We start from the raw sequence: 26,898 nt of genomic DNA, 5'->3' as shown, positions 1-26,898 counted from the left end.
CATACAAACTGCATGCATTTCATATATACAACTTAAGGAATACAGTGATTTTTCCTACCATACCCACCCTCCTATCCACTATTTCACCCACCTCTCCTATTCCCATTCTTATTTTTACTAAGATCTATTTTCAGTGAACTTTATACACATATGATTAACTCTATACTCAGTAAAGAATTCAACAAATTGTTTGCAAAAAAAAAAAAAAAAACCTATTCCTCAACAGTAGAGACAAGGTCTGTTAAAAGCCATTGCATCTCAAAGTGTTAATTTCACTACTATAGATTACCTTTTAAGTGCTCCTTTAGTTATCATAGATCAGGGAGAAAATATATGGTATTTGTCCTTTTGAGACTTGCTTATTTCATTAAGTATGATGTTTTCCAGTTTCATCCATTTTGTTGCAAATAATAGGATTTCATTCCCTGGTATACATATCTCATAATTTCTTTTTTCTTAATTTTTTAAGGAATACAGATTTCATAAGTATAGCTTTGAGAATATAGTTATTCTTTCTATCATACCCACCCTCCCACCCATATTCTCACCCCTCCTCCTCCTCCTCTTCCCCCCCAGTCTCATTCTCCATTAAGAATCATTTTAATTTAACTTTGTACACAGAAGACCAACTCTATACTAAGTAAAGATTTCAACAATTTGCACACACATGCACACACACAAAAAAACCTGTTTGAGAACTAGTTTTACAGTTAACTATCATAATACAACTCATTGCGGACAGAGGTCCTGCTTGGGAAGTAGGTGCACAGTGACTCCTGTTGTTAACAATTAACACTCTTATATATGACGTCAGTGACCACCCACGGCTCTTGACATGAGCTGCCTAGGCTGTGAAAGCATTTTTGAATCCACAGACTCTGTCAGTATTTAGACAAGGCCATAAGCAAAGTGAAAGTTCTCTCCTCCCTTTAGAGAAACGTACATCCTTCTTTAATGGCCACTTCTTTTTTTGGGGATCTCATTTACAGAGATCCTTCATGTAGAATATTTTTTGCCATAGTGTTTGGCTTTCCATGCCTGAAATGCTCTCATGGGCTTTTCAGCCAGACCAGAAAGCCTTAAGGGCTGATTCTGAGGTCGGAGTGTTACTTAAAACAATTGTCATTCTGTGAGTCTGCTCTGTGCACTTCTTATCATGTTGGAACATTCTCTCCTTTATAATTCTGTCTATTATTATTACCAGTCACTTGATCCTATTTAACACTTTAACACTTAATCCTACCTATATGCTTACTTTAACACTTCATATGATCACTTTAACACTTAAGATGGCATTTTTACCACACAGCTTAATGGGACTTGAGGTCCTATGACAAGTTTTTAAACTGTACACTTTGAAGTAAGTCCTTAGGAATGTATGCAGAACTAAGAACTATGTAGCTCTACACTTACAGACTTCCTCCTCCCTCTCTTATTCCTACTCTTCTTTTTACTGAGATCAATTTCAATTACTTTATCCACATATAAACATATAACTATGTAAGTAAAGAGTTCAACAAATAGTATGAAGAAGAAAAAAATGTTCCTCACCAGTCAAGACAAGGGCTGTTAAAATCATTGCTTCTCGAAGTGTCAATTTTACTTCTACAGATTTTGTTTTAGGTGCTCTATTAGTTATCACAGATCAGGGAGAACATGTGGTATTTGTCCCTCTGGGACTGGCTTATTTTACTTAGTGTCATGTTTTCCAGATTCATCCTTTTTGTTGCAAATGACCGGATTTCATTTTTTTTTTTTTTTTTTTTTACCACTATGGAGTATTCCATAGTGTACATATCCCATGATTTCTTTATGCAGTCTTTGATTGATGGACATTTAGGTTGATTCCATGTCTAAGCTATTGTGAATTGAGCTGCAATAAACATGGGGGTTGCAGATAACTCTTTTATTTCCTGATTTCATTTCCCTTGGGTAAATTCCCAGGAGTGTGTTGGCTAGGTCATATGGTAGGTCAATATTCAGATTTCTGAGGTATCTCTAAACTGTATTCCATAGTAACTTTACCAGTTTGCATTCCCACCAATAGTGGATTAGGGTACCTTTCCCCCACATCCTTGCCAGCATTTGTTGATTTCTGTATGAAAGCCATTCTAACTGGGGTGAGGTGAAGCCTCGTTGTGGTTTTGATTTGCATTTCCCTGATGGCTAGTGATCCTGAGCAATTTTTGATGTGTCTGTTGGCCATTTGGATTCCCACTTTTGAAAAATGCTGTTTATATCCTGCGCCGTGGCTCAATAGGCTAATCCTCTGCCTGTGGTGCCGGCACACCCAGTTCTAGTCCCAGTCGGGGTGCTTGATTCCATCCCGGTTGCTCCTCTTCCAGGCCAGCTCTCTGCTGTTTGCCCGGGAGTGCAGTGGAGGATGGCCCAAGTGCTTGGGCCCTGCACCCGCATGGGAGACCAGGAGAGGTGCCTGGCTCCTGGCTTCAGATCAGCGTGGTGCGCTGGCCGCAGCAGTCATTAGAGGGTGAACCAATGGTAAAGGGAGGACCTTTCTGTCTGTCTGTCTCTCTCACTGTCCACTCTGCCTGTCAAAAAAATAAAAATAAAAAAAAGAAAAATGCCTGTTTAAGTCTTTTGCCCATTTCTTAGCTGGCTTGATTGTTGTTGTGGAATTTCTTGATCTCTTTATATATACCTATTATTAATTCTTTATCAGTTGCACTGTTTGCAAATAATTTCTCCCATTCTGTTGGTTGCCTCTTCACTTTCCTGAGTGTTTCTTTTGCTGTATAGAAACTTCTCAATTTGATGTAATTGCATTTGTCAGTTTTGGCTTTGATTGTCTGTGCCTCTGGGGTCTTTTCCAAGAACTCTTTTCCTGTCCAATGTCTTGCAGGTTTCCCCAATTTTCTCTAATAGTGTGATGGTATTGGGCTGTAGATTTAGGTCTTTGATCCATTTTTAGTGGATTTTTATGTAAGGTGTAAGAGAGGGGTCTTGCTTCATACTTCTGCATGTGGAAATCCAGTTTTCCCAGCACCATTTGTTGAAGAGGCTGCCCTTGCTCCAGGGACTGATTTTAACTTCTTTGTCAAATATTAAGTTGGTTGCAGATGTGTGGCTTGAGTTCTGGTATTTCTGTTCTGTTCCCTTTGTCTATCCATCTGTTTTTGTCCCAGTACCAGGTTGTTTTGATTATAAATGCCCTGTCGTATGTCTTGAAATCTGGTATTGTGATGACTCCAGCCTTGTTTTTGTTATTTAAGATTGCCTTTGCTATTCGAGGTCTCCTGTGTTTCTGTATGAATTTCAGCATCATTTTTTTTTTTTTTAAAGATCTGAGAAAAATGTCCTTGGTATTTTGATTTGTATTGCGTTGAATGTGTAAATTGCTTTTGGTGGTATGGACATTCTGACCATTTTGATTCTGCCAGTCCAAGAACATGGAAGATTTTTCCATTTTTTTCTATCTTCTTCTGTTGGTTTCCTTAAGATTTTGTAATTCTCATTTTGGAGATTTTTGACATCCTTGGTTAAATTTATTCTAAGGTATCTGATTATCTTTTCGTAGCTATTGTGAATGGGATCAATCTTAGAAGTTCTTTTTCAGTCGTAGCATTGTCTGTATACAAAGGCTTTTGATTGTTGTGTATTGATTTTATATCCTGTCACTTGAGCAAACTCTTATATGAATTCCAATAGTCTCTTAATGGAGACTATATATATATATATATAGAATCATGTCATCTGCAAATAGGGATAGACTGACTTCCTTCTTCAAAATCTGTATCCCTTTGATTTCTTTTTCTTCGCTAATGGCTCTAGCTAAAACTTCCAGAACTGTAGTGAATAGCAATGGTGACAGTGGGCATCCCTGTCTGGTACCAGATCTCAGTGGGAATGCTTCCAGCTTTTCCCTATTCAGGATGCTAGTTATGGGTTTGTCATAAATTGCCTTGATTGTGTTGAGGAATGTTCCTTCTGTACCCAATTTGCTTAGAGTTTTCATCATGAAAGGATGTTGTATTTTATTAAATGCAATTATTGAGATAATCATATGGTTTTTGTTCAGCAGTTTGTTAATGTGATGTATCACATTGATTTGAGAATGTTGAACCATCCCTGCATATCAAGGATAAATCTCTTTTGATCTTTCCTATATGTTGTTGGATTTTATTGGATAGAATTTTGTTGAGGATTTTTCCATCTATGTTTATCAGGGGAATTGGTCTGTAGTTCTCTTTCTCTTTCATATCTTTTTCAGGTTTAGGAATTAAGGTGATGCTGGCTTCACAGAAAGAATTTGGAAAGATTCCCTCCCTTTCATTTGTTTTGAATAGCTTGAGAATAGTTGGAGTTAGTTCTTTAAATGTGTAGTAGAATTCAGTAGTAAAGCTGTCTGGTCCTGGGGTTTTCTTTGTGGGGAGGGCCTTTATTACTGAATCAATTTCCTTCTTGGTTATGGGTCTGTTTAGGTTTTCTGTGTCTTCATGGCTCAATTTAGGTAGGTAGTGTGCGTCCAGGAATCTATCCATTTCTCCTAGGTTTCCCAGTTTGTTGGCATACAGCTATTTGTAGTAATTTCTGATGGTTCTTTTTATTTCTGTGGTGTCTGTTGTTACATGTCCTTTTTCATCTCTAATTTTATTGATTTGGGTCTTCTCTGTACTACTTTTTCGGTTAGTTGGGCCAAAGATATGTCAATTTTGTTTGTTTATTTTTATAATAAATGGATCTAACCTCTTTTGAGTAGTATTTATTTATTTTTAAAGATTTTATTTGAGAGGTAGAGTTACAGACAGTGAGAGGTAGAGACAGAGAGAAAGGTCTTTCTTCCATTGGTTCACTCCCCAAAAGGCCTCAATGGCCGGAGCTGTGCTGATCTGAAGCCAGGAGCCAGGTGCTTCTTCCTGGTCTCCCATGTGGGTGCAGGGGCCCAAGCACTTGGGCCTTCTTCTACTGCTTTCCCAGGCCATAGCAGAGAGCTGGATTAGAAGAGGAGCAGTCAGGGCTAGAACTGGCACCCATATGGGATGTCAGCGACGCAGGCAGAGGATTAACCTACTGTGCCACAGCGCCAGCCCCCAATTTTATTTTTTCAAAAAACCAGCTCTTTGTTTTGCTGATCTTTTGTGTTTTTGTGTTTTTGTTTTTTTGTTTCAATTTTGTTTATTTTCTCTCTAATTTTAATTATTTCTTTCTCCTACTAGTTTTGCTATTGTTTTCCAAGGTGCTGGAGATGCATTGATAGCTCATTTATTTGGTACCTTTCCAATTTCTTGATGTAGACACCAATTGCTATAAATTTTCCTCTTCACACTGCCTTTGCTGTAGCCCATAAATTCTGATATGTTGTGTTGTCATCTTCTTTTGTTTCCAGAATTTTTTTTTTTCTCTTTTGATTTCTTCTATGACCCACTGTTCATTCAGGAGCATGTTGTTCAGTCTCCATATGTTTGCATATTTTCTAGAGATTCATGAGTTATTGATTTCTAGCTTCATTTCATTGTGGTCTGATAAGATGCATGGTATGATTTCAATTTTTTTGAAATTATTGAGACTTGCTTTATGGCCTTGCATGTGGTCAGTCCTAGAGAAAGTTCCATGTACTAGTGAGAAGAATGTGTGTTCTGCAACTGTAGGATGAAAAGTTCTATAGATATCTGTTAGGTCCATTTGGTTTATGGTGTCAATTAAATATGCTGTTTCCTTGCTAATTTTCTGTCTGGTTGATCTGTCCATTGCTCAAAGTACAGAATTGAAATCTCCCATTACTATTGTATTGGGGTCTATGTCTCCCTTTAGACCCATTAACATTTCTTTTAAGTTGCCAGGTGGCCTGTAATAGGTGCATAAACATTTATAATAGTCACATCTTTCTGTTGAATTGATCCCATAATTATTACATAGCACCCCTCTTTGTCTCTTTTAACAGTTTTTGTGTTAAAGTCTATTTTGTCTGATATTAGGATGGCTACACCGATTCTTTTTTGGTTTTTGTTGGCATGAAATATCTTTTTCCATCCTTTCACTTTCAGTCTGCGTGCTTCTTTGTTGGTGAGATGCGTTTCTTGTAGGCAGCGAATAGATAGGTTTTGTTTCTTGATCCATTCAGGCAGCTTGTTATCTTTTAACTGGAGAGTTGAGGCTGTTTACATTCAAGGGGACTATTAATAAGTAACTATTTAGCCCTGCCACTTCTCCATAAATATTCCTATTCTTTACTTTGGATTTCCTTTTTACTTTTACTAAATTTTATGTCTTTACCATCTTTTGTAGTGATGACCATATTTCTGTGCATAGCACAACCTTAAGCATCTTTTTTAGGGCTGGTGACAAATTCTTTCAATTTCTATTTGTCATGGAAGGTCTTTATTTCACCTTCATTCATAAATGAGAGCTTTGCAGTGTATAGTATTCTGGGTTGACAATTTTTTTCTCTTATTATTTGGACTATATCTCGCCATTCTTTCTCAGCCTGTAGGGTTTCTGATGAGTAGTCTGCTGTGAGTCTAGTTGGAGATCATCTGCAATTAATCTGGCGTGTCTCTCATGCTCATTTTAGAATTTTTTCTTTACATTTTACTTGGTGAGTTTGATGACGATGTGTCATGGTGAAGATCTTTTCTGGTCATGTCTTTTAGGAGTTCTATGTGCTTCCTGTACTTGGCTGTCCCCTTGTTTCTTCAAATTAGGAAAGTTTTCTGTTACTATTTCACTGAAAAGACCTTCTAATCCATTCTCTCTTTCTGACTTCTTTTTTTTTTTTTTGTCCGACTGTAAAATTTCCAGATATTTGTCTTCTAACTTGGACATTCTTTCTTTCGCCTCACCTAGTCTAGGCTTTCTACTGCAGTTTTTATTTGTTCTATTGAATTCTTAATTCCTAATATTTCGTTTTGATTTATCTTTAAATTCTCAATTTCGTGGGAAAAATTTTCATTCACTTTGGGTACGGATTTCTTTAGTTCATCAGTTTGCTCCTGATTACTTCTAAGTGATCCTATGATCAACTTTTTGAATTCCATTCCTGGCATTTCTTCAATCTGTTCATCACATATAGTAATGAAAGTTGTGTTCTTTTGGTGGTGCCATTTTGTTTTCCTTATTCTTATGTCTTGAATTACTGTGTTTATCATTAGGCATTTGTGATGATACTTGTTTGTTTATTTATTTTTCATTTCCCTGTGATGGCTTTTGTCTTTGAACTGGGCTGCCTTGGCTTAGTGGAGTGACTGCTGTTTCAGTGCATACCCAGAGCTGTGTGGTCAGGGAGCTCTGGTCAGTGCTCCAGGGTGAGGGGAGGGCCCAAGTGACAACTGAGTTGGGTGTGCTAAATCTTTTTTTTTTTTTTTTTTTTTTTAATGGAGGGGAGGTTTGTTCTGCTCTATTGGCATAGTCTCATGCTCATCTCCTCTCCTCAAAGGAGACCAATGCCTGGGCACCAGCCCCAGTGGATACATTTTTCATCCACATGGCCACAAGACCCACAGAAAGGATCTTTGCATTCCTTGGTGTGAACATGCATCTTGCATCAGTGACCTTCACCAGGGAGTTAAGGAGCCCAGAGTACGTGGAGCTGCCCCCAGTGACTGTCCGAAGTCCCAGTCATACCCTGTGTCCTTACAGAGAGCCACAGTGTTTTCACAGCCCTGGCACACAAGCCTCCCACAGTCAAGCTCCCAGCCCCCGTCAGTAATCCCATGCAGACTCTGGCTTCTCCTCTCTGCTGGTTGTTGGGTGCTCAGACACGAGCTGGTGTAGCTGTTAGGTATTTTCAGAATGGCACCCGCCCTCTCTTGGCGAGTTATTGGAGGATGGTGCTGGGTGGTCAGGGAGAGAAACGTGCCCTCCTCTTTTTTTCCCCTCTAGGTTGGCAGGTATCCTAAGCGAGGGCTCTAAGTGAGACTCCCTCCAGGCTCTTCCCACAGCTTTGTCAGCAGTGGGTTGGGCTGCTGCAGTCGGGTCTTGGCTCTCTCTCCAAAGCGGTGTGAGGTCCTGCCTTGTGCACATTGGCTGCTGGGGTCCTGAGCTGTGCGCTTCTGCACCCTCCATGTAGGTCCACCGTGTCCCTCTAATTTGTGTAGAGTTTCCTCTGCTGTTTTCTCCCTAACTCTCCCCTGAGATTGTTCTGTCTCCACGTTTTTTAAACTTTTAGTCTTTCCCTAGACTAGAGCAGTAGGCTCCCTCCCTAGTCTGCCGTCTTTTAAACTCCCAGATTTCTACAAAGATGGTTTTATAAAAGTGTTAATGGTTTTACAGTTTCACATCATAATGAAATTGGGTTTGGTGTGTTGGTATGACTGATAAATTAAGATTTTTTTCTTTTAAGTTGTAAGAGATTTAGGTTTTCTCTTTAATTAATTTCTTATAAAAATTAAAAAGTTTTTAAAAACTTGTACTTACTGCAGTTAGGTACAATGTGATATAATAATTTAGAATCTGAAAGATATTTCTTTACTTCTCACTGTTGTTACTTGAACTAGGGACAAAGTATCTTCTCTCTTGAGTCCCTTCCTTTGATGGTTGGCGCAGTGGGAGGCCCCGGTATGAGGATATGGAAGGCTGGGTTGAGATACAGAGAACAGGAGGTTGGAGTTCCCAAAGGGACAGCTCTTTGATGTTTTCTGAGGGCTTGCAGAATATTCCTTTTGGTCAGGTTTCACAGTTTCAAGAATAAAGGGCTAAATATTTATATAATTTCAAACTATCTTACCACAAATTATTCATAGTTAGAAAGGAAACATTGCAGTAAAGAAACTTTGTGGATACCACCTTACTCAACTGCTTAAGTTAATATCCCCAGTAATGTGACAGACCAGTACCACGAGCCTCCAATGATAAACAGAAGGGAACAGCATCATTGCAACAGAATCCCCACCAACACAGACACCTGAATTTAATCATGAAAAGAGGCAGAGGCAGAGAGGGAGGGAGAGGCTTTCCATCTGCTGGTTTACTGCCCAAATGGCCGCAACAGCCGGAGTTGAGCTGATCTGAAGCCAGGAGCCTGGAGCTTCTTCCAGGTCTCCCATGCAGATGCCAGGGCCCAAGCACTTGGGCCATCTTCTACTGCTTTCCCAGGCCACAGCAGAGAGGTGGATCAGAAGTGGAGCAGCCGGGACTAGAACCATTGCCCATATAGGATGCCGGCTCTACAAGTGTTGGCTTTACTTGTTATACCACAGTGCCAGCACCGAGGCTTCTTAATATAGTTAGTGGGTTGTAATCCATTACTCTGTTTTGATGTTAAATTGTTCTTGCTATGTCTTTGGTAGCTGACTCCTTAAATTGGCTCCTGTTTCTGTCAGACATGGTCCTGTTATCTTCACAAAGTAGGATGCTTCAGGCCTAAATGAGAATCAGTTCATGTTTTTTTCTTTTACTTAAAATTTTAATCATTATTTGATCCCTTTACATTTATATCCCTGATGCATTTATAATATTTTTCTGGCACATAATGTGCATCTAATTTTATTTGATTTAATTTATAATTTAATTTATAATGATCTAATTTTATTTTTTTCTTGTGATTGACAAGTTGTCCCAGCATCACTTACTATAAAGTCTCTCCTTGCCCCAATTATTGAGATCCCACACACGGACTGGATTTCTGTGTGTCCTTGTGTTCTGTTGGTCTGTCTTACTCACGTGTGGGCACCACTGTCTTCGTCATAGACCAGTCCTGTGTCACAGGTTTTCTTTGTTATTCTAACTAGCAGTTTTTAGAGAGCAGTGATTTTGAATCACAGAAACCATCCAGTAGAGGGGAGATCTAATCTTTCCATAAGGAGCTTACTGTTATATCATTTCTTAATACAAGACAAGGACATGCCAACGTTATTTATTTTTTTATTTTTTTAAAGATTTATTTTATTTATTTGAAAGACATAGTTACAGAGAGAGGTAGAGAGAGAGAGAGAGAGAGAGAGGTCTTCCATCCGCTGGTTTACTCCCCAGATGGCTGCAATGGCTGGAGCTGTGCTGATCTGAAGCCAGGAGCCAGGAGCTTCTTCCTGGTCTCCAACGTGGGTGCAGGAGCCCAAGCACTTGGGCCATCTTCCACTGCTCCCCCAAGCCACAGCAGAGAGCTGGATCAGAAGAGGAGCAGCTGGGACTAGAACTGGTGCCCATATGGGATGCTGGCACTTCAGGCCAGGGCTTTAACCCGCTGCGCCACAGCATCAGTCCCGCCAATGTTATTTATTACAAAAGTGAAAATGTAGAACAAAAATGTTTTATGATTGCTGTGTATTATATATAAAATATGAATTTCCCCCATTTTTGGTGGGTTGTCCAGAACACAATGCAGTCTGAAGGTGTTTTTTTTTTTTTTTTTGTAAAATTGTTTCTATTACAGAATGCAGGAAAACACTGTAATAATGAGCCACACATGCATCCATAATCTGATTTCACATTGGTACAGTTTTAAGCCTTCATCTCTTTATTGCCGAATAGCACTCTGAGTGCGGAGGAGTGGAACCTTCCGGATGTCTGCAGTAGTGATAGGAAAGGAGACTGGCAGTGCTCACCAAGGTTTACTGAAACTTTGCCACGCGTAGAAAAATGTTTATTTTTTATGGCCGGTGCAGTGGCTCACTAGGCTAATGCTCCGCCTGCGGCGCCAGCACCCAGGTTCTAGTCCCAGTTGGGGCACTGGTTCTGTCCCGGTTGCTCCTCTTCCAGGCCAGCTCTCTGCTATGGCCCGGGAAGGCAGTGGAGGATGGCCCAAGTGCTTGGGCCCTGCACCCGCATGGGAGACCAGGAGGAAGCACCTGGCTCCTGGCTTCAGATTGCGCAGCGTGCTGGCCATAGTGGACATTAGGGGAGTGAACCAACGGAAGGAAGGCCTTTCTCTCTGTCTCTCTCTCACTGTCTAACTCTGCCTGGCAAAAAAAAAAAAAAAAAAAAAAAAAAAAAAGTTTATTTTTTTAAATTGCAATTTGTTTCATGGCAATGCATATAGTAAGCTGTGTCTAAGGGCAGTAATGCCATTTTAAAAAGCATTGTTCTCGTTGTATTATCTCGGTTTCCACTGGCGCTTGTGCTGAGCTGTGTTTTCCTGCTGATGACTCTAAAACCTTGGCTGGCACACTGTTCTGCGTAACGGAGGGCTGTGTGGAGGCCTCGTGGTGTGCACGTCTCGGTCTTTGTCCCGGGCAGGACAGTGAGGGAGCCCCACTGGTGTCGGTTCAGTTGTTTGTGCTGCTGTGGAGGCTCTGGCTCCTAGATCACTTTGCAGAGGAAGAATTACTGTCATGCACAACAGAACTTTATTGCTGGTTTGAATTGCTATCAAGAAGAGAATGGTTACAGTAGTTGCTGTCTGTCTTTATAAAGGTATATCTGTTGCTCTTTATGCATGTTAATTGACACATAAAAATTGTAAATATTTATGGGGCGCCACGTGAAGTTTCGGTACACGTGTGCATTGTGTAATGCTTACATCTGGTAAATACGTTTATCTCCTCAAGTATTTACGGTTTGTGGCGAAATCACCAAGAACCTTTCCTCCCGCTTAGTGTCCGTATGAAGGGAATGGTGAGAAAGATGCCAGCTGCCAAAACAGGCAGAACTGAAAATCCCCCTTTTCAAAATGAAACCACGTACGTTATACATTACCAGGGGTGGGGAATGCCTGGCCCTGCCCAGGTAACCGCAGGTGAGACTGCGAATTCACTTTAAGTTGATAATGTTGTGTGGCCCATGAATGATGTTATAAATATGCAGATACCTTGGCAGAAAAGAGGCTCCCCACCCCAGAATCAGATAAAGTAATAACAAACCTTTAGGGTTTTTGGTGATTAAAATTAATTTTACTGTTGGAATAAAATGTGAATGTACAGAAGGAATTTCTGGACCTGTAGGTTGAGAGGCGCAGGTCACGGGACCCTGTTTATTGGTTGCCAGACCGTCTGACTGCTTTAAGGGTTGACTTACTGTGCTCTCAGGAAGCCTCTCGGTGCAGGCCCCTCGGGGACTTGGGAGCTCTGCCTCGTCACTGCCTTCGCGTCCCCGTCCCCGTGGGTAACTGTTCTGAGGTTCCTGGGAGGACACGATGGGTCAGTGTGCCTGAATGGTGCGGGTAGTCTAATTTTATGCTAATTACCTATAGTTCAGTTTTATATTATCTGCCGGTCTACTTACTTATTTTCTCTTGCCTTGAAGGAAATCCTAAATGTCAAACCGGTGGAAAGTCTAAGAGGTCAATTCAAGGGACTCATAAAGCAACTAAACAGGTACAGCATATACAGCTTTCTACTTCTGATTTCAGTTCCTGAGTGTAGTGTAAGTCGCAAAAGCTGTTTTTTCTGGATTGGATATTGTTTATCTCCGTGTAAAAATTTAATGAAATCTTAACATTTAGTAAATTAATAAATTAAAATACAGTTAATAAAAGTATGTGTAATGCTCACTGTGTACTCATTTTGTTCTATTTTGCAAATGCTCATGTATTTGGTTCTCTTAACCCTTTGATGTAGGGGTTATCCCGACTTATAAAAATGAAGTTTTATTGTGTAAGTACCGGAGACAGGGGAGGCTCTGTAGCTTGCTGGGAAGTGACAGTCAGGGTTTGAGCCCAGGCTGTTACTTAACAGCTTGTGTTTCCGCTGCCCCGAGTTCTGTACGACCCTGTTTCTCCGTATAAAGCTGACTTTGGGTTGTAGGATAGTGAAGAGATAATAACTCTACAAATTTTCAGATTGCTTTACTAAGATATTGGAGAACACGATCCTATCTGTCTTATCTTTCAAGCATATTTACATCACTATAGTTAGCTTTTCTTTTTTTAAACATGTGTTTGAGGGGGAGAGACAGAGGAAGGACTCCCATTTACTGGTTCACTCCCAGGTGCCTGCAGCGGCCGGGGGACTGGGCCTTGCAGTCCCGTCTTGTGTGGGTGGCAGGAATCCAGTCACTCAGCTGTCACCCTGCTCCCCGGGGCCTGCACTGGCAGGAAGCAAGAGCAGGAGCTGGAGTGGAAATGGAAGCCAGGCGCTCCCATGTGGGATGTAGCCATCCTCACAACTTGCCTAGGTATTCCCCTGAGCTTTGCCTCTAATCTTAGTTTGCTGCTATTAATTAGTTAATAATACATACATATTACACCAATATGCGTGTGTTATGCGAATCAAGGACTATGAAGGACGCGTGGTCCTGTGATGAAGGTGTCGCTCTGAGCTCACAGAGCATCCTCCGCCCCACAGACATGTCAGGGGAAAACATGTTTTAGAAGGAAAAAGATGAGGGGAACTTTGAGAAATAAGGTAAACAGCTCTGGATTAGAAAGAAAACAATACATATGTTGACAGATAAGTGGGGTTGGGGACATGAACAAAATGGACAGATCACTTAGATCCATTCTTACGGGATGATGGGGGCGGAAGTGCCTGTGGGCTCCTGGTGTGAAGCGAGGACTTGGGCTGCAGAAGCTGCGGCCTGCCTGAGCTGTGGCCTGTGACGGTGCCCTCGTGTTTTTGACGGGGGAGACCTGTGAGGCCCCAACAGAAGGCCTCTGGGAGTAGGGCCTCCCTGGGCCAGATGTTGATACCCATAAGACGAGTAAACTGGGGAAGAGTGAGGAATGGAAGTAGCTGAAAGACAAGGTTTCCAAAGTAAGACATGAGAACCACACTCCATGGTTCGCCAGGGACAGGATTCATTTTTGAGGTAAATGAGTTTAAGTTCTTCAAAGGAAGGAATAGCAATAAAGCATAACATAGAAATTATGCAATAAAATAGGTGAATATTAATTTTTGGTCATTTATATAGGTGGAAATGAAAATAATATCACTGAATTTTTTTTAAAAGAGATACAGAGACAGAGGGAGAGACACACATAGAGAGAGAAAGAAAGAGAGATAGGGAGGGAGCGAGTTTCCATCCACTGGTTCACTCCCTGGCTTGCCTCAATGGCTGGGGCTGGGCCAGACCGAAGCCAGGAGGTTCATCTGGGTCTCCCATGTGGGTGGCAGGGGCCTAAGTAGTTGGGCCATCTTCTGTTTTTCCCAGACCATTAGCAGGGAGCTGGATTGGAAGTGGAGCAACTGGGACATGAACCAGACCCCATATGGAATGCCAGTGTCGCAGGTGGCAGCTTAACCCACTGTGCCACAGCATTGGCCCCTATCATGAGATGTTTATAAGCTATAATTAATGGCATAAATGATATTATGGGCAGGAAATTAGATTGGAAGACAGTTGTAAGTTGGAAGACACTACTGAGGTGGATTTAGAATATAGCTTAGAGAACTGAAGAGATAGAAAATGTGAAAGATCATTTAAGATTGAGAAATGATATTCTGTGTCTTCTAAGACTTCTGAAATTAGAGAATGAATAGTGGGTGTGTTGAAACTTTCCCTTATCTCCTGAGTTCTCCAGAGGTTCAGAATATAAACTGTGGAGCTGAGCAGGGTAAATAAAAATAGATTCACACCTGGAGACGTTCTCAAGAACCTGCAGAATGTCAAGATTAAGAAAGAAATCTTTTAAGATTACCAAGGAATAAACAAACCTACAGAGGAAAGACAGGCTAATAGCAGCCTTGTTATCAACAAAAGGATAGTGGAGCAATCCCTTCTAACTTATGAGGCAAAATTACTTTTCACCCAGAATGCTCTGCCCAGCCAAGTGATCATTCAAATGCGAGAGTGAAATAGAGGCATTTTTAGATGTGGAGAGACTAAATGGCTGTCCTTTCCGCGGTTGGTTTTGTGCCACTGTAAGGGAACACCGCAGACTGGTAGTTTATAAATGAGAAGTTTATGTGGCTCACTGCTTTGGCGGTTGGGAAGTGCAGCGTGGGGAGGCTTCTTGCTGCGTGGCGGTGGTGGGAGGCGTCTTGTGGAAGCCGCTCCTGCATGAATGGCCTTCATCGTTCCCCGTGGCCTGTCACCTCGCCGAGCTCCCCACTGGTCAGCACTGTCGCACTGGGAATTCCGTTTCCGCTGGGACTCTGGGGGACGTTGGGCCCACAGCAGCCGCACGTGGACCACTTGCAGAACAGTTAACAGATGTGCTTGAGCAGGAAGAGAGGGAGGCCTGGAAGAAGTGGCTGTAGAGTGTGGCAGGAAACTGGTGCGTCGTGGGGCTGCACGCCTGGCTCTGGCTCTGCCTCCAGCTTCCTGCCACACTGGACCTTCACCTCCATTGGTCCGCACCCCCTCGAAGACCTACCTGGGTTTCCACGGTTTGTCTGTTGTCAGAATCCTTTCCTTGCATGGTCTCGCGACTCTGCCCCTGTTAGTATTCTTGATGGGGTGTCCTGGTTGTGTCCACCTTCTGCCTGTTCTGCCCTGGGTCTCACGCATCTGAATGTAGCTGGACAAGAGTGCTGACCACGCTGAGTGGGCTCTTCCTACACTGTCCCCACGCCCCGCTAGGTGCATTTCCCTGGTTAACCCCCGGGAGCGCATCACGCTGTCTCGTCTCTTCAGGTTTCAGTCCTTTCTGCTCCGTGTTCACTCTCTGATCATGCCTGCTTCCTCTTTCACTGAGAAAGTAAAAATAGCGGGAAGAGAACTTCCCCTGCTCCCCCAGCCACAGCGATGACTTCACTGGCATTTGACCCACGTGGTCAACACTGCTCAGACCCAGCTCTCGCCTCCTGAGGGACGCTGGGTCCCCGAGCTGCTCCCTTCTCAAGATCTGTCCTGTGCCGGCCGCTCCTGCCTCTCTGCCGCGGTATTCTCACCCGTGGACAAACGTCCGGTTGCAGCTGGCTTCCTAAATGAAAAGCGTTTGTGCCCCTTGCTCTGCTGAAAGAGCTCTTGACAAGGTCAGTGGTGACTCTGACGTGGGTGGGTCCTGTGGGTGGGTCCCGGTCCTCTTATCGACCTGACGGAGCAGTTGACGCTTTGGATGCCCTGGTTCCTAATACTCCGTACCCGGGGTCCTGGGTCTTCGCTCGGTTGCTCCTTCCCAGCCTGCTTTGCTGGCTCTTGTTCTTGTTCCTAACCTGTTCGCAGTAGAGCGTCTCAGGGCATTTCTTGGCCCTTCTCTGTGCACTTTCATTTTCTCCTGGCTTCGAATGCCGTTTTCTCCAGGTTGTATCAGCCTAGGTGCCTCCGTTTGATCCCAGCCTTCACATCCATCATGTCCATCGCAGCTGCCTCCTTGGTATTTGCATCCATGAATAGGCGTCTTCAGCCAGAAGGAAGGGGTCTTCCCCGCACCCACTGCTGTGGCTCCCTGTGTGTGTGTGTGTGTGTGTGTGGTGAAGAAACAGGTCCTGGAAGAACGTGCACCAAGCTCATGGTCAGGGCCTCTGCAAACAAGGGGAGGGGACAGAGAGCATTTCAGCTTTATTTCAAGTGTTGTGCTGAAAGTGCTTTATGAACTGGAAATGACAGAGCATGGACAGTTACGGGTTTGGGGTAATAGGTGCTTGGGTGTTAATATTATTGTCATCTATAAAGTGGGGTTAGTGATACCATATAAACTTATTCTGAGGGTCCATTAACCTAATCTGTATTTATGAGTTAAAGGAATACCTGGTATGTAGTAGGTGAAAAAAAAAATGTGGGGTGGTACTGGTGGCAGCTGCTGTTACGGCACCATGGGTGGAAGCTGCCCAGGACACCAGCCTCCCATATTGCAGTGCTGGTTAGAGTCCCAGCTACTCTGCTTCCAGTTCAGCCTCCTGCGAATGCTCTGTGGGAAGATGGCGGATGGCCCAAATACATGGGCCCCTGCCATCCACGTGGGAGACCAGTGTGTAGCTCCTGTTTCCTGGCTTTGGCCTGGCCCAGACTTGCCTGTTGAGGCCTTCTGTGGAGTGGACCAGCGGATGGAAGATCTCTCCCTTTCTCCCCATCTCCCCCTCTCTACCTCTGCCTTTCAAATAGGTCAGTCGGTCCTAACTGATTTGGTCATTGGCATCTCCGTGCAGGATCCTTACGTGTCTGTCTCTGAAGAGTATGTATTACTTTTATGGCCAAATTACTAAAAAGCTAATACATGCATTTGTCAGTTCATATTACATTAAAAATTAGGTACTAAGTACACTGATGTATAAATAATTATTTATTTAATTTTCCCTGAGTTAACACATACTAATATAACAAGTCTGTTATCTCAGAAGTAGATGTCCACAATAGGTCTTTTTTTTATTTTTTAAAGATTTATTTGTTGCGGGAGAGACACAGAGATCTTCCATCCTCTGGCTCACTCCCATGATATCTGCATAGGCCAGGGCTGGGCCATGCTGAAGCCAGAAGCCAGGAGCTTCATACAGGTCTCCTACGTGGGTGCAGAGGTCCAGGCGCTTGGGCCATTTTCTCCCACCTTCCCAGGTGCAGTAGCAAGGAACGAGTAGGAAGTGGAGCAGTCGGGACCCACAGGGGATGTTGGTGTTGCAGACAGCAGCTTTACCTACTCTGCCACAATACCAGCCCCAAGACTGACTTCCTTCCTTCCATTTACTTGAGAGGTAGAGTCACAGACAGAGAATCTGCTGGTTCACTCCCCAGCTGGCTACAATGGCTGGAGCTGAGCCAAGCACTTGGGCCATCTTCCATGCTTTGCCAGGCCACAGGAGAGAGCTGGATCGGAAGAGGAGCAGCCAGGACTTGAACTGGTGCCCGTATGAATTGTAGCCCACTGCACCACAGCGCCAGCCAAGATAGTTTCAAATGCTTGCACGATCTAGGGAGCTGCTTTTTTCTTCTTTGAATTTTTATTTACTTTATTTACTTTATTTGAGATGGGTACACAGCTCCCGCCCATTGATGGCCTCTTTTCCGCTGATTCACCAGCTGAAGCCAGGAGCCTGGACTCCATATGGGTCTCCCACGTGGGTGGCAAGGACCCTGGTGATTGAGGGGGCACGTTAGCAGGGAGCTGGGATCGAGAGCAGAGCTGGGACTTGAACCCAGACACTCCGGGATGGGATGGGATTGTCCCACGAGGTGGTTAATCACTCTGTCAGATGCCCGCCAGGGAAGAGAGCTTCTTGAGCTAGAATTCAGGGTGGGGTCTGTGAGCGTGGACTGTGTGGCCAGTGGTCTGTGGATCTGCGTGGGTCTGTCCAGAGGCTTCTTTGGAATCTCGAGAGCCAGCGAGCCCCTCCGAGAGGAATGAGTGTGAAATCGCAGTTCCTTTCTCCCTCTTTCCCTTTGGTTGTGCCGTTGCGCGTCTTGGGAAGCAGTCAGGCACGGGGAGCCAGTCCCGGCCCCGTCACTGGTCTGCGTGAGACCTCATTTACTCCGGCTGCCCTCGCTCTCCTCCTCTGTGGAGTGGAGCTGACAGAGTGTTCTCAAGTGGCTTTGAAGACGAAATGCGGTGCTGCTGTACGTGAAGCCCTGGGCACAGCACATGGCCCACAGCAGCAAGAATGTCGCGGGATGCACCTGCCTCTGGGACTATTGCTGCTATGATCCTTTTTAAAAACAGCATTATAACTAATTTTTGAAGAGGCATTTTTGTTTACTTGAAAGGCAGAGTCAGGGAGAGGGAGAGGGAGACACACAGAGAGAAAGGTCAATTGATCAGTTGATCTATTTGCTGGTTACTCCCCAGATAGGTTGCGATGGCCAGGGCTGGGCCAGACTGAAGCCAGGAGCCTGGAACTGCATCTGAGTCTCCCACATGGGTGCAGGGGTCAAAGGACTTGGACCATCCTCTGCTGTTTTCCCAGGTGCATGAGCGGGGAGCTGGATCGGAAGTGGAGCCGCTGGGACTCGTACTGGCACCCATATGGGATGCTGGTGTCGCAGGCAGCAGCTTAACCTGCTGCACCACAATGTCGGTCGAGGCTGTGATCTTTATCAGAAGTAGGGAAAGGCCCTGTACTTTGAAACTTCTGCTTTTTCAGCCTCTGTGATTTTTGATTTGATGTGAGTTGTGTAAGATTATAGGCTGGGTTTGTAGGAAGCCACTAATTCTTTGCTGATCAATGTGGAAAAAAAGGTTTGTGAGGGAGATATAATTCAGGAACCTTGTTGAGTTGACTTTAACTCTGATGTTGTATGGAAGAGAAATCAGGTCATCTGGGCCCTCTGGTAGAGAGCTGTTGGCACCACACCTTTGCCTACTGTGCCGCTGGAGAGCTGTGGCGGGGAGCTGGTCTCCCACACTCTACACGGTGGACAAATCACCTGGCCTCCGACCTCAGTTTTCTAATCTGTGAAATGGAGTTAATATGTACTTTCAACATTGTATCAAGGTGGGCAGGAGATTTTATGATGTTAATTTTTCATACATAATCCTGTATCAATTGTTATTTTTGTCATTAGCAAAGTAATAGAATAAAGCTTTGCTCTGGGGAAAACACTGCTTGAATTGGATTTTGAGTTTGATTAAGTCCAAATTGGGAATCTTTGACATAGTAAAATAAATTACTGTTTAGAGGGCTGGCGCTGTGGCATAGCAGGTAAAGCTGATGCCTGCAGTACTGACATCCCATATGGGCTCTGGTTTGAGTCCTAGCTGCTCTGCTTCTGATCCAGCTCCCTCCTAAGGCCTGGAAAAGCAGTGGAAGGTGGCCCAAATCCAGGGACCACTGCACCTATGTGGGAGACCCAGAAGAAGCTTCTTGCTCCTGGCTTTGCATTGGCCCATCTCTGGCCATTGTGGCTATCTGGGGAGTGAACATAGGATAGAAGATCGATCTCTCTCTCTGCCTCTGCCTCTCTGTAACTGTGCCTTTCAAATAAAAATAAACCTTAAAAAATTACTATTTAAGGCAAGAAAATACTTGGAGAACAATTGAGATACGTTTTGTTAATTGTGGAAAATTACCTTCAAGTTTATTGTTTGAATGTTGCTGAAAAGGTGACATTTCCCATCTTCATTGAGAATTCGGGCCTGGACCAGGCCTTTCAGGTAAAATATCTTTTAAGTTTTTACTTGCAAAGTCTGGCAATGGTAGTCTGAGGGGGCTGCTGTGCAAGGAGGAGGAGCAGCTCCTCTCTGCCCGTGTGTGTGTGTGTGTGTGCTCGCACACGTGTGCCTGCTTTTCAGTGGTGATGGTGCTGTAGAAACCAGGGATGAGGCCCACAGAAGGTGTGTGAGCACACTAGCCTCCGTGTCAGGGGCTCTCCACTCTGGCAAGCCACACAGCCTGGGCGTGGCTGTCGCTCCAACAGGAGGGCAGGCGAGCCAGCCAGTCACCTTCCTCCCCTCCCGTCCTCTCCCCTCGCCTCTGTAAACTTCAGACCCATGATTTTGGTGGGTGCTTCTGTGGTCAGCCTCTGGAGCTGTAGGTTGTAATTCTGTGCCTTCGAAGTCTGCAGCGCATCGGAAGAAAGAGCCGGGTGAACACCAAAGCTGCCTCACTCGGTGTCTGCTCTGTAGCTTTGTTCCTTCGCTTCTCTCCTCAATTGTTCCCTAATCTCTGTTAGTCTTCACTTTTGGTGGAAACATAGTGTACGATAAAATCAAGTAACTGAATGTAGAGCTCCTGGGTATGGCATTTGTAAGTGGAAATCTGTGTGACTTATTTGTTGGTCTACAAGTGTTTGAACTTGCAGTCTGTGTGTTCCAGCGAATCAGGACTGGCCTCAGCTTGATTTCACCCAGGATTTCTTTACCGCTCGTCATCCTCTGCAGTCGGCCAGGTCGGACATAACACGACCTCACAGACTGTTCGGGTTAAGGCCAACAGCTTGTGTGAGGAGCTGACGAGTTACATGAGCCGCAGAGTACCTTGTTTTTAAGTATTTATGTTGAATACAAAGTAGTTATTTACAATTTATTTTTATACAAAAATCCAGTCCCCAGATGCTCACTTATTTACGTGTTTTCCTTTTTCACCCCACCAGAACGCGGCGGTAGACTGTAAAGTAACGTCCGCGGCGGGAGAGAAGCACTTTGACAAGAGTCCCACCAAGACGAGGCATCCTCGCAAAGTCGACCTGCGGGCTCGGTACTGGGCCTTCCTGTTTGACAACCTTCGCCGGGCGGTGGATGAAATCTACGTCACCTGTGAATCAGACCAGAGCGTGGTGGAGTGTAAGGTAGGCTGGCTCCGAGGCGGCCTCGCCTGTTGGCAGGTTCTCCACCCTCTGCCTCGTCGGACTGTGTCGGTTCTCTCAGGGTTTCTGGTTTTAATAGATTCTGTATGTTTTCGTTAACCTCTTAGGAGAAATCGTTCTCCTGATCGGCTCAGTAAAGGCAGCACTGTGCTTCAGGCTTTGATTCTGAAGAGGGTTTGTTTTTTTTGGGTGTGGGGTGGGTCATGTGCTTTTTTATTGTGGTAGAAAGCTGTCTTGATACATCGTACTGGCCAAGGAATCAGGTTTGTGTGTATACACACAGACACACACAGTTTGCACGCTATACATACATGCACACACAGTTTGCACACTCTGCACATAAACACACACACACAAATTACTTTTTAAATCTTTCCTATCTGCATTTTCCTTTGGTCCTGTAGGTGGCACTAGTGAGATGTTCACATTCTTTGGTTTCATGTTTAGTGTCTTTTAATTGGACGTTGCTCCCTTTCCATTCAGATACTTATCATTCTCCTGATTGGAGCTGGTCAGAGGAAAGTGAGATTGATGGCCAGCCATAAACAATCCTGGGTGGGACTGGAATGTCACTGTAAGGTGTGTTTTCTAATTATAGATAACCTTGTGTTTGTCATAGGATACTGAACAGACGTGGTCTGTCTAAAAATTCGCTAAAAAGCCTGGCCCTCTAGTAAATACAAGCTATATATTATGAATTTTTATTGAATAAAATTATTTTGAGAAAAGCCAGAGTGATACATCTTCATAGAAATATTAAAGAGACGACTCCTGTGTTTATGGTGAACATGGTTGAAAACCCTGGAATTCATTATTTAGCCTTTGAAATATATGAAGGGTCAAAGAAAAGCTACATGGCGAGGCAGCAGCTGTGTTTCCTTTTAAATTGGAAACAGCCTAATAGCTTATAGACCTGCTTAAAAATATGATTCATTGGCAGCAGGCTTCAAGGTGAACGGTAGTTAAAACCATCCAGATGCACGGTGTGCTTGTCAAAATTACTGTTGTTACTTTTAGCAAGTAAAAATCTTTTGTGTTTGTATTATTTATTTGAGAGGTAGAGACACAGAGCTCCTGTCCGCGGTGCAGCTCCGGAGAGCCTGCAGCAGCGGGGGCTGCACTGGGGTCAGACAGTCCTGGGGCTGCAGTTCAGGCCTCTCCCACGGGAGGCAGCGTCCACCTTCGTGGGCGGCTGGAGTCGGGAGCTAGAGCTGGGAATCGAACCAAGGCACCGTGTTGTGGACACAGGCGTCTTCACCTCTGGCCCAGACGCTGCTTCCCGTCTCACAGTTTAAGAAAAATGTCTTAATGTGTCCTTGGAGTAGAATGAGTCTGCGTGTTGTGGTAAAAAGCCAACTGGACTTAGATTTGGATTATAGTTCTTTCTGTAAATTGTCATGTGGGTCCAGGTAAGCTATAGGTGAACCCCAGAAACCAGGTCAGTGGGTCCTTGATTTTGTGATTAAAAATATCAGGAAGCTGTCTGAAGAAGTAAAATTTGTTTGGAAAATATCTCCTTCAGTGAAGAAGTGAGACTGGCCAAGTGCAATCAGTCAGTCATGTCTGTGATGAGCAGACACTGTCATACTAGTCTCTGATAGCAGCTTCTTTTTTGTTAGAAACATTTTATTTTTAAAGATGTTGATTTTCATATACTTGAAAGGCAGAGTGACAGAGAGATTGATTGATTGATCTTCAATCCACTGGTTCACTTTGCAAATGCTTGCAACAGCCGGGGTTGAGTCATGCCAAGGCCTGACGCCTGGGGTTCCATCTGGGTCTCCCATGTGGGAGGCAAGAGCTCAGACACTTGAGCCATCATCGCCTGCTGCCTAGGATGTATTTTTGAGAAGCTGGGTTGGATGTGGAGCAGCTGGGACTTGAACTGGCATTCCAGCTTGGCTGCAGGTGTCCCAAGTGGTAGTTCAACTTGCGCCACCCCTGCCCCTTCCTCACTGTTTGAGGGGGTAAGCTTGGCCAGAAGGAGGCATGGCTCTTTCTTCCCCTGGTTCTGCCACTCATTCATCTACAATTGTATGAAAGCTTAATAATACTAGAAATTTGTTGAGTGGGTTGTAGATTTCCTCTCATGTTGTAGTGTCCTGTTTTTAAATCTGCTTCTGTTGTGCACTGTTCTCATGAAGCACTGCCATCATCCTCTCACTTGGTTAGTGCCTCTGCGCGCCGTGTGGCACAAGGATTTCCCCCTGTTTTGCAGGTGGTCGCTTGTTTAGTCGATGCGTTGAACGATGTATCTGTGTGTCTGATTTTTATGTTTAGCCTAAGTAACTACAGCCTGGTTTTGTGCCTCCCGTGTCAGGGGCAGTGAGCGCTGTATTCTGCGGCACAGGCACAGTATTGAAATGCGTGTGTCTGGTTTGCCCGGACTCTTCCTCACTTCTTACATCGCCCGACTCACAGCTCTGCGCCCCTCAAAGTGGTGCAGGGCGTGAACAGGCAGAGTGAAGGGAGCGGTGGCTCGCTCTTCTCACAGAAACTCCAGTAACTCGGTGAAGGCGAGGCTCGGGAGAACTGGTCGTGACGTTTAAGGGGTGGCTGCACAAAGAGGAGTCCGGGCGTCTTCTCTGGCTGGGTGTTCACTCCGGAGTGTGCAGAGGGAGCTGGGGGCAGCGACGGCTGGGAAACCGCTTTCCTTTCCTTGCTTCCCGTTTCAGTGTGGGAGGGGCCGGACGTGGTGTGTGGACACTGGGGGGCGCCCTTGGCTGCAGTCTGGGGCCTGCAGCTGTCTTGGCTCTCTGGGGTAGCCAGTGGCAGCTGGGCGGGGCCTCTGGGGCAGGATGCCTCGGAAGACGTCCTCGGTGGTCCAGTGGAGAAGACCCCCGTGAGTCTCGGGGTTTATGTGAGGGGAGGGGTACAGATGCAGACGCTGGCGTCGCGGGAGTAGATGTAGAATCCTGGTGGAGCTGGGCAGCGGGCACCCAGATGCAGCTGCCTAGAGCCACACCTGATGGCTGTCCCAAAGCGCCGTCCACTGCCGAGAGGCGCAGAGGCCTTTGCTCTCAGACTGAGTCCGACGAAGACCGGGACAGGGTGCCTGGCGCGACAGCAGCAGGCCTGTCACTGCATCAGGCTAGCCCCTAGGTACTCCGGGCTCTGGTCCCACGGCTGCCACTTAGGGCCGGGGACACGTTTGTGAAGATGGGAGAGTGGGCAGAGGGGCTTTCCCAGGGGAACACGGGAGGACAGAGACGACACCATTAGCAGGACCCTGCTTTTCTCCCGCACAGTCGTCTGGTGGAGCCCGTGTCATTCCTTCTGTGCTATCCAGGCAGGCTGTCCATAGCTGGGATTTCTTTCTTTTTTTTTTTAAGATTTTATTTATTTGAGAGTCAGACATAGAGACAGAGAGGCAGACACAGAGAAAGGTCTTCCATCTGTTGGTTCACTCCCCAGATAGCCATGATGGCTGGATCCAGGCGGATCTGAAGCCAGGAGCCAGGAGCCTCCTCCAGGTCTCCCACATGGGTGCAGGAGCCCAAGGACTTGGGCCATCTTCTTCTGCTTTCCCAGGCCATAGCAGAGAGCTGGATTGAAGGTGGAGCAGCCAGGACTCGAACCGGCACCCATATGGGATGCCAGCACCGCAGGCGGAGGCTTAGCCCACTGTAGCATCAGCTCCATAGGTGGGATTTAAAACTATGCTTTGATCATTGAGACTGAGAAGTTCCGAGTTTCACCGATCATTCTCAGCAGGTTTAGGGTTCAGCTGAGTAATTACTGAGAAAAAACCAAGATTCCTCTCCAAGGAGTCTTCAGAAAGTTCATGGAAAAGATGGGCCAAGTGCCTGGGGCCTTGTGCCTTCATGGGAGGGAGGGAGGAAGACCCTTGGCCCTGGACTTTGTTGGTCTTACTCTCAGTAGCAGCCACCTGTAGTTTTTACCTGAACACAGGGAATGGGGTGTTGGGGAGCAGATGTTTGTTGAAGTCAGATCGGCGCAGGAGTAGAAGTGGGGGGTGAGATTCAGCGCCACTCTCTCTCTTTCCGTCACATTCATTTGGTGCGTAATTGTGTTTTGGGAACTCTCTAGGTATACCTTTCTACTCACTTCATTCTTAGACATGAGTTTTGGATGAGTCTAGAAGGAGGTTAGTGACTCGGCCATTATTGTCTTCAACCTTGAGATTTCTTCATATTGGGATCAGGTAACTGGGTCTGAGGAAGCTGCCATTTCAGTGGTCTGATGTCGGTTTGCATTTCCTGTTATGGGAACAGCTGTTGTTAGGGGTTTGTAAGAGGTGAGGACTTAAGATGGGCAGTTCAGTCTCTGTTCCGCTTAACCCCTGCTGTGTTAACATGGCGGGGGGGGGGGGGATCATCGACAGAGTTGGGAATGTGGCCTTGTCCCTGGGCAGTGAGGAAGGGCTGCCAGCCAGCCCGCCCTGTCGTGGCAAGGAGGCCGGCGGACGTGCCTCTGCTTTCGCTTCTCCTCGTTCCTAGACTTCATTGAGCGGTGCTGCTGGACCCCCACAGCCGAGTCCCCTCGAACCGCGCGGTGACTCAAGCCCCCTCGAGATTCCTGTTCCCCTGATAGAAGGCCCTGTGCAGACCCTGTGCAGGCTTGCTCCACCGGTCAGCTGGCGTCTGACCGGGCCTTTCTATAGGAGCCCGCACGCTCAGGCCCCTTACTGAGGTACCACGTTGAAATAGGCACCTTCTCTCTGTCACTCCCGTGCACATGTAAATGTTTTGTAGTACACAGAGTAGGTCGACTGAATAGAACAAGGCCAAGAGATGAAAAACGTAAACATGAATCCAGAGAGTTTCCTGAGTGACGGTCACGTGCTGATGTCTGGGTCGTGTTCTGGTTGATCTGAAATTGGTGAGTGCCCTTGGGGCAAGTCAAGGAGTTGAGATACTATTTCTTTTTTTAAAAAATTACTTATTTATTTGACAGGTAGACAGAGAGACAGGGAGAAAGGTCTTCCTTCCGTTGGTTCACTCCACACTGGCCGCCATGGCCGGGATACTATTCTTGAGGAAGCAAAGCGAGCTAGAATCTTGAGAATTTTCAAAAGGGCTGCGTTCCAGGAACATCCTGCCCACTCTCCTTAGGCCAGAGATTCCTGTTTCCTGTTTGAGGAGAGGGTGGGACAGCCGGGGGAGGTGAGGTCCAGCTGCAGCCTATGTGGCTGCATTATATGCCTTGAGCAGTGTTTTCTTTAATAGTGGCCCATGATTTAATAACGCAGAGGCCGTGTACGGAGGTGTGCCGCCGCCAGCCCACATGGATTACGATGATCGGGATACTGGGAGTTTGTTTTTTTTTTTATTTTATTTTTTTTTATTTTTATTTTTGACAGGCAGAGTGGACAGTGAGAGAGAGAGACAGAGAGAAAGGTCTTCCTTTGCCGTTGGTTCACCCTCCAATGGCCGCCGCGGTAGCGCGCTGCGGCCGGCGCACCGCGCTGTTCCGATGGCAGGAGCCAGGTGCTTCTCCTGGTCTCCCATGGGGTGCAGGGCCCAAGCACTTGGGCCATCCTCCACTGCACTCCCTGGCCACAGCAGAGAGCTGGCCTGGAAGAAGGGCAACCGGGACAGGATCGGTGCCCCGACCGGGACTAGAACCCGGTGTGCCGGCGCCGCAAGGCGGAGGATTAGCCTGTTGAGCCACGGCGCCGGCCGGGAGTTTAATTATTCTCTTACTGCTGTCTGTGGTGCTCTCAGTTGCTGTATACTCTGATGTCTCAGGGAAACGTTCTCTACATTCATCGGGAATACTGGAATTATTGATTATGGGATTTTCATTAATTACATTAAAATGATAATGCAGACATGAACTGAGAAGGATAAGTTACTTATAAATGTCCACACAGCCTTCAATAAGAAAACAATTGAATAAGTGCAATTGAACAATTTGGGGAGTTAACGGATATGGACCAGTGCACTTTAGAAAGTTTATGGAACAATGAAATTAAAGATAAATTTACTTTGGTAC

At 45.3% G+C, this 26,898-nt stretch overlaps 1 protein-coding gene across 1 annotated transcript in view; it reads left to right on the top strand.

The window, feature by feature from the left end:
* Positions 1-26,898, top strand: part of SCAPER (S-phase cyclin A associated protein in the ER) — a 412,160-nt gene that overhangs the window by 34,782 nt on the left and 350,480 nt on the right. The window contains exons 4-5 of the mRNA XM_062206396.1: positions 12,133-12,203; positions 20,728-20,922. Of these exons, the coding sequence (XP_062062380.1) occupies positions 12,133-12,203; positions 20,728-20,922 (266 nt within the window). The remainder of the gene's footprint in view (positions 1-12,132; positions 12,204-20,727; positions 20,923-26,898) is intronic.

This window comes from Lepus europaeus, chromosome 11 (assembly GCF_033115175.1).
Source record: "Lepus europaeus isolate LE1 chromosome 11, mLepTim1.pri, whole genome shotgun sequence".
Taxonomy (NCBI): Eukaryota; Metazoa; Chordata; class Mammalia; order Lagomorpha; family Leporidae; genus Lepus; species Lepus europaeus.
This window is presented reverse-complemented; position numbering and strand designations above follow the sequence as displayed.